The 6,805-nt window shown below is 48.2% G+C and overlaps 1 protein-coding gene across 1 annotated transcript in view; it reads right to left on the bottom strand.

Moving 5' to 3' along the window:
* The window catches only part of LOC145403669 (dual specificity protein phosphatase 7-like), a 39,519-nt gene extending 33,141 nt beyond the window's left edge, over nucleotides 1–6,378 (bottom strand). Inside the window, exon 1 of the mRNA XM_080275360.1 lies at nucleotides 5,883–6,378. Coding sequence (XP_080131486.1) covers nucleotides 5,883–6,321 — 439 coding nt within the window. The 5' untranslated portion in view covers nucleotides 6,322–6,378. The remainder of the gene's footprint in view (nucleotides 1–5,882) is intronic.
* Between the last annotated feature and the right edge of the window lie 427 nt (nucleotides 6,379–6,805).

Below are 6,805 nucleotides of genomic sequence, written 5' to 3'. Positions count from 1 at the left end.
GAGAAGTTAGAGAGAGAGAGAGAGAGAGAGATTTTTGTACTGAGTCATAGCGAAGAAAAAGCCGCATCCCGAAGGAAGGAAGGAAGGAAGGGATGGATGGATGGATGGAAGGATGGATGGATGGAAGGAAGGAAGGAAGGGATGGATGGATGGAAGGAAGGAAGGATGGATGGATGGAAGGAAGGAAGGGATGGATGGATGGATGGATGGAAAGAAGGAAGGAAGGAAGGAAGGGATGGATGGATGGATGGAAAAAAGGAAGGATGGATGGATGGAAGGAAGGAAGGATGGATGGATGGAAGGAAGGAAGGGATGGATGGATGGATGGATGGAAGGAAGTAAGGAAGGAAGGAAGGAAGAGGAAGGGAAGGAAAGTATAAGAAGTGAGATAGGAAGGAAAAATGAAAGACAGGGAGAGTAGGCAGAGGAAAGTAAAGAAGGAAGATGGAAAAGAAAGCATAAAGAAAGTAATGAGAGAGAGAGAGAGAGAGAGATGCCTACTTGTCGGCGAAGGGGGGGGGGAGCAGGCTGATAATGTGGCAATGAGAGAGAGAGATGACTGAGATAGCGGAGGACAGACAGACAGACAGAGACAGACAGACGGGTGTGTGTGTGGGTGAATGAGAGGGGAGGGGAGGGAGGGGAGAAAGGGGGGGGAAGGGAGGGGCTAGGATAGATAGACGGCTGGAGAGATAGATAGACAAGTAGAGAAAGATTGATAGATTACTCAGATAGATATAAATTGAGGGATAGGGAAATGGATTGGGGATCGGATGTGAAATTGAAAGGATAAGCTGAACTGAGAGAGAGATAGATTGAAAGAGAGAGAGACAGAGAGAGTGAATGGAAGAATAATTGAAGGAGTATGATGGAGTGTGTGTTGGTCAGTGCAGTCAATCAATAGAGGCTGGGAGAGGGGAGTACGCAGAGAGAGAGAGAGAGAGAGAGGAGGGGAATTAATGAACGTGAGAGAACAGGGAGGAGAGCAAGGAAAATGGAGATAAAAAAGGGAAAGATGGGTAGGGAGGGGAAAGAGAGGCAAAAAGAGAGGGAGGAAAAGAACTGAGATAGAGAGGGAACGGAGGAGGAGAAAGGGAAAAGAGGAGAAAGAGAAAGGATGGAGGAGAGGGAAAGGGAAGATAGAAAAAGGAAGGAAAAAAAATAAGGAAAGGAAATTGTAGAAGGAAAAGAGGAGAAAGAGAGGAGATGAAGAGGAAAGAGAGGGAAAAGAGAAGAAGAGGAAAATGAGAGGATGAAACAGGAGTGAGAGCTGTGAGGGGAAGAGATGGAAGAGGGGAGAAGGGATGATGAGAGGAAAAGGAAAAACTGAGGGAAGGAGGAATGATTGGGTGAGGGGAAAGGAGGGAGGGAGAGAGAGAGAAGAAAGGGTGGTGAGAAAGAAGGGGTGGAAGAGAAACAGATTAGAGGGGAGAAAAGAGGGGAGCGAGAGAGGGGAATGGAAGACAAAGAGAAAGGGGTAAAAAGGAGAGAGAGAGAGAGAGAGAGAGAGAGAGAGAGAGAAATATGACACGAACTAAACTCTCTCTCTCTCTCTCAAAACTGAAACAGCGAAGAAAAACTACCTTCAGAAAAATCCACACTCTTTTGTACCATTAAAAAAATCAAGGTCCCATTTTTTCCATTTTTCGTGAGAGAGAGAGAGAGAGAGAGAGAGAGAGAGAGAGAGAGAGGGAGAGAGAATATGATACAGGATTAACGAGAATGACATTGAGAGACATGGAATGATAAGGACGATTTTGGTAAGTTTTTATCAGTAATTAACTTAGTCTTTAGGGTATACAAATCCTCCATCTATCTGTCTGTCTCTATTTATCAGTCTGTGTGTCTAGCTATCTGTTGCCTGACACCACATCTTGTGAGAGGTGGCCTGGAGAATCATTACCAGATTCTCTCTCTCTCTCTCTCTCTCTCTCTCTCCTACAACACACATTTCTCCTCTATATTACTCCACAAAATTATTATTATTATTATTATTTCCAAGACACATGTTACTTAAGTCACCCCAAAACATAAATATAAACTAGACCTGTTTATATTACCTTGAATATTTAAAAAAGATTCCTACCTGCTTAATTAACCCAGCGTGTTACCTGATCTTCACAGGTAAAATGCGACTGACCACTTACCAGGTAGAGTTATGTCCAGTACTGAATGAATTAGTGAATGGAGTTGTAAGATGAAGGAAGAATAGTAGTAAATGAATGAGTGAATGAAGTTTTGAGGCCAGTGCATAAGCAGTTGGGAATGAATGAGTGAATGAAAGGCGTTGAGACAAATAAAGATGTTAAATGAATCAGCGAATGAAGATTTAAGATGAAAGGAAAAGAATAAATACATGACTGAATGGAGTTGAGAAGTTTAAAAAATAAATGAGTGACTGAATGGAGTTAAGATAAAAAAAAAAAATAATAAGTGAGTGAATGAACTTGAGGAAAAAAAAAAACTATTAAATGAGTGGATGGTGTTGTGAGATGAACCAGTGAACAGTAAACATTGTAAATAAAATGGTAACGATATCAGGTCTCTCTAAACATGGGTAACAGGACGCCAGTGTTTATATAAGGAGATAAGGGGCGTCCTCGGCGTTGCGTCACTCGATAAAACATGAAAAAAAAACAGCAATAAAAAAAAAAAAATCCAGGTATTTGTAACTTGATTTATATATACGGAAATATTAAGATGTGTATAGAAGTTTATATACCTGGTGAAGGAGTGTTTATATAATGTTAATAAGTAAATAAATAGAACTAAGGATGGTGGGAATAAAGGAGTGTGTTTATAGAATGTTTGGGAAATACGTATAATTATGTAGAGAGAGTGTTAATAATTTTGAAGAGGTAAAAATGCAAGGTTCCTATGCTCTGTTACGAGCCAAGCGCTGAGAGAGAGAGAGAGAGAGAGTCTGTACGTGAACATGTGACTTCATCCTTAGGTGTTAAAAGAGTAGAGAGAGAGAGAGAGTCTGTTCGTGTAAAAATGCGTGTAACTTCATCCTTAGGTGTTAAAAGAAAGTGTTGTGTGTAAGAGTGGCGTAAGAGAGTAAAATTCAAGTTTGGGTGTAAGAATGTGTGTAAAAACAAGGCGATTGAGTTGCGAAAGAGTGCGTTTAATGGTGTGTGTGTGTGTGTGTGTGTGTGTGTGTGTGTGTGTGTGTGTGTGTGAGGTGTTATATGAGGATGATTTGGGGTGCGTGAGGGTGATTTTGATTGTGTGTGTGTGTGTGTGTGTGTGTGTGTGTGTTAGGGAAGTGCGGCCTATGAGGAGTTTTATGAGTGATTAGGGTTCGTGTCATAAGTTAGGGTGTTTTAGGGTGCGTGTCTTAAGTTAGGGTGTTTTAGGGTGCGTGTCGTAAGTTAGGGTGTTTTAGGGTGCGTGAAGTGGGTCGGGGTGAGTTCCAGCTAGGGTGAGAGAGCTTCTGGGAACACCTGGTCTGTTATCTCACCCTCCAATGATAAGATAAATGATAAGACTGCCAGTGGGTGGAGGGCATGAGGGACAGGGTGGAGTGGAAGGGTGCCAGGCTGATTAGGGGGTGGAGGATGAGTGGGCAGTGAGTGTATAGAGTGGGGAATGGGTGGTCAGTGAGTGTAGTATGAGTGGTATGTGAGTGGAAAATCAGTGGCTAATAAGTGGAGAGTGGTATGGACAGCGAGTGGAGAATGAATGAAGAATGAATGGAAAGGTGTGAGAGTGTTGTGGAGGGGGGAGAATGAAGGAGTGAAGGAGGGGCTGGGTGGAGTAACGTGGGGAGTATAGTGGAAAGGTGTGGAGATGACGTGGATGAGTGGAAGATGCATGAGGTGGGTGGAGATGCAGTAGAAGGATGCAAGGATGACGTAAGTGGGTGGGATGGGTGGAACTTGAAATGGAGAGGGTGGAATAATGCAACAGTGAGTGGGTGGAGAGGGAGAAGGGCAGACGACCGGGTGGAGGTGAGATGGTGTGGGTGAAGGATGAGGTTGCGTGGGTGGAGGATTAAACAGAGAGAGAGAGAGAGAGAGACGGATGTGGAGGGGGGGGTAATGCTGAACACTACTCATGCATGACCGAGTGTAAGAGTAATGTAGGGGAAGAGTAGTGAGTTGCAGTGTGTGTGTGTGTGTGTGTGTGTGTGTGTGTGTGTGTGTGTGTGTGTGTGTGTGTGTGTGTGTTTTAGGAGACTGCTTGCTGTCACATTTTCTTTGCACATGTTGGTGAGGTATTGAGTGAGTGAATGTGTTGAGTGTGCGTGTGTTTTATAGGAGCCTACATGCTAACATCATTTGAGAGAGAGAGAGAGAGAGAGAGAGAGAGAGAGAGGGTGTGTGTGTGTGTGGTGGGGGGGATTGAGTTTGTTGAGTGCAGTGGGGGGGGGGAGCAAGGAGAGTGGCAGTAGAGAGGGGGGGTACTTTGATAAGACCGGATGTTGGGTGGTGGTGGTGGTAGCCTGAGTCAAGAGTGTGTGTGTGTGTGTGTGTGTGTGTGTGTGTGTGTGTGTGTAAACAAAGAATGTGTCTGGGGATGGAACGAATACATGTGAGTTTCCAGTAGCATAAAAGTGTGCAAATAGTGTGACTAACAGTATGTAGGGTTCGTGGAATATGAGGTAGAGTGTGTGGGAGTCTGCAGGGTGCGTGGGAGCCTGTGCAGCGCTTAGGGGTGCGTGTGGGTGTCTGAGTGTGTGAAAATCCGTGCTAAGTGCGTGGGCGACTTGAGTATGTAGGATGCAAGGGTGATGTGTGTGTGTGTGTGTGTGTGTGTGTGTGTGTGTGTGTGTGTGTGTGTGTGTGTGTGTGAAGTTTGAGAGCTTTGCGTGTGTGGGTTTCAGCGAAAGTGGGGAAGTTTCGAGTGTGTGTGTGTGTATGTGTGTGTGAAGTTTGAGAGCTTTGCGTGTGTGGGTGTCAGCGAAAGTGGGGAAGTTTCGAGTGTGTGTGGAGTGAGTGAAATTGTGTGTGTGTGTGTGTGTGTGTGTGTGTGTGTGTGTGTGTGTGTGTGTGTGTGTGTGTGTGTGTGTGTGTGTGGATATCAAGTGAGTTTCAAGAATGTGTGGGGGTTGAGTGGGTAGATTTTGGAGTGTATGTGAGTGAGGGCGTTTTGTGAGAGAGATAAGAGTGAAGTGTGTGTTGCGTGGACCTCAAGTGTGTGATTATGTGAGAGTGTGTGGACTTACCTGAGTGGAGAGTGAGTGGACTTACTGAGCGGAGCGAGTGGGTTTACTGAGTGCATTTATAGAGTGGAGAGTAAGTGGATTGAGTGAGTGAAATGTGAGTGCATATTCTGAGTGGAGTGAGAGGCTTTACTGAGTGGAGTGTGGAGTGAGTGTGTGGTGACAGTTCATGGGGTTGAGTCACACTGAAACAATCCAGTGTGCTCACAGACGCTGAAGTGTGAGTGAAATGGTGTGTGTGTGGAGGAAGGTTATGTGTAGTGTTTGATGAGTGTGTGTGTGAGGTTCTGTGAGTGAGGGGTGTGTGGTGATGCTTTGCGAGTGTCTGGGGTGAGTGATGAGTATGAGAGGTGATCATGAGAAGCCTGGCGTATGTGGTGATGTTTAACGAGTATGTGAAGTGCGTGTGGAGTGTGTGGGGTGCGTTCTAGGTGTTCTAGGGGTAATGTTAAGGAGTGCGTTAGGGGCCAAGTGTGTGGGGGTGCCTGAGGAGTATGTGGGGTGCCTGAGGAGTACATAGGGTGCTTGGGGAGTATGTGGGGTGCCTGAGGAGTACGTGGGGTGCTTGGGGAGTATGTGGGGTGCCTGAGGAGTACGTGGGGTGCTTGGGGAGTATGTGGGGTGCCTGAGGAGTGTGTGGGGTGCCTGAGGAGTGTGTGGGGTACCAGTGGAGTGTGTGGGTTGTCTGGTGAGTGTCATGGAGTGCGTGACGTACCTGCGAGGCAGTGAGCGGCGCGGCCCTCCTGACTGAACTTTCTGCAGAGGACGGCCATGAGGGAGGGTGCGTGAGGTGCGTGTGGGTCGCGGGGTGCGGCGTGGTCGTACAGGACGAGGGGGCCGCAGTGTGTTAGTGCCGACAGGCGCTCCACGTCGGGGGCCAGATGACGGATCACCTGGTGGAGGGTCAGCTTGCCGGATGCCAGTCGCCGCAGCATGAGGGAGGGCAGACCAACGCTGACGGCGCCGCGGATGTGTCCCGCGGCGTAGTGCTCCGGCCCGCGGCAGTCCAGGATAAGTAAACCCTCGCCGCCGTGGGCCCCCCGCAGCGCCTCGCACAGGAAGCTGGCCTCCACACTCATACCGCTGCTGCTGCCGTCGCTGTTCCTGTTCCTGTACCTGCTGCTGTACTCGCCTCCACCATCAAGAGCAGGCATGACGGCGCATGGCGACTCGACGCGACTCTCCACCACACACAACACGTCCGCGCGCTACGCCAGCCTCCCACCTTCTGAATTAGCAGACCATTGATGAAAACGTCCCTCGTACGGCCCGGTGACGTCATCAACCCACCCAGCCAATCACCGCCGCCAGCCCCCCCACACCCGGGACCAATGGCGGGCCGGCGGTGGGGCTCCGAGCCAATGGGAGGCCAGCACACACACCCAGCCACCAGACCCCCCACCGCCCCTCCCCTCCCATCCCCCTAGCCTCGGTGACGTCATACACAACACAGAAGGAAACCATTACTAAAAAGCGCGGCAACACTTGGAAAACAAGGCATAATGAGATCAATAGTAGTGACACAGTATCTTCTTTGTACTCTTGGCGGCCCCCCCCTTACCCCTCCGTCTGGCTATGCCCCTCACACACGCCGGGGGGTGGGGGGGGGAGAAGGCATGGAGGGGGGTGGGGGAGGCA

Source organism: Coenobita brevimanus, chromosome 61 (genome assembly GCF_032717465.1).
Source record: "Coenobita brevimanus isolate Jiangsu-jjx chromosome 61, ASM3271746v2, whole genome shotgun sequence".
Lineage (NCBI taxonomy): Eukaryota > Metazoa > Arthropoda > Malacostraca > Decapoda > Coenobitidae > Coenobita > Coenobita brevimanus.
Note: the sequence above shows the minus strand (reverse complement) of the source record. Positions and strands in the feature narration are given on the sequence as shown.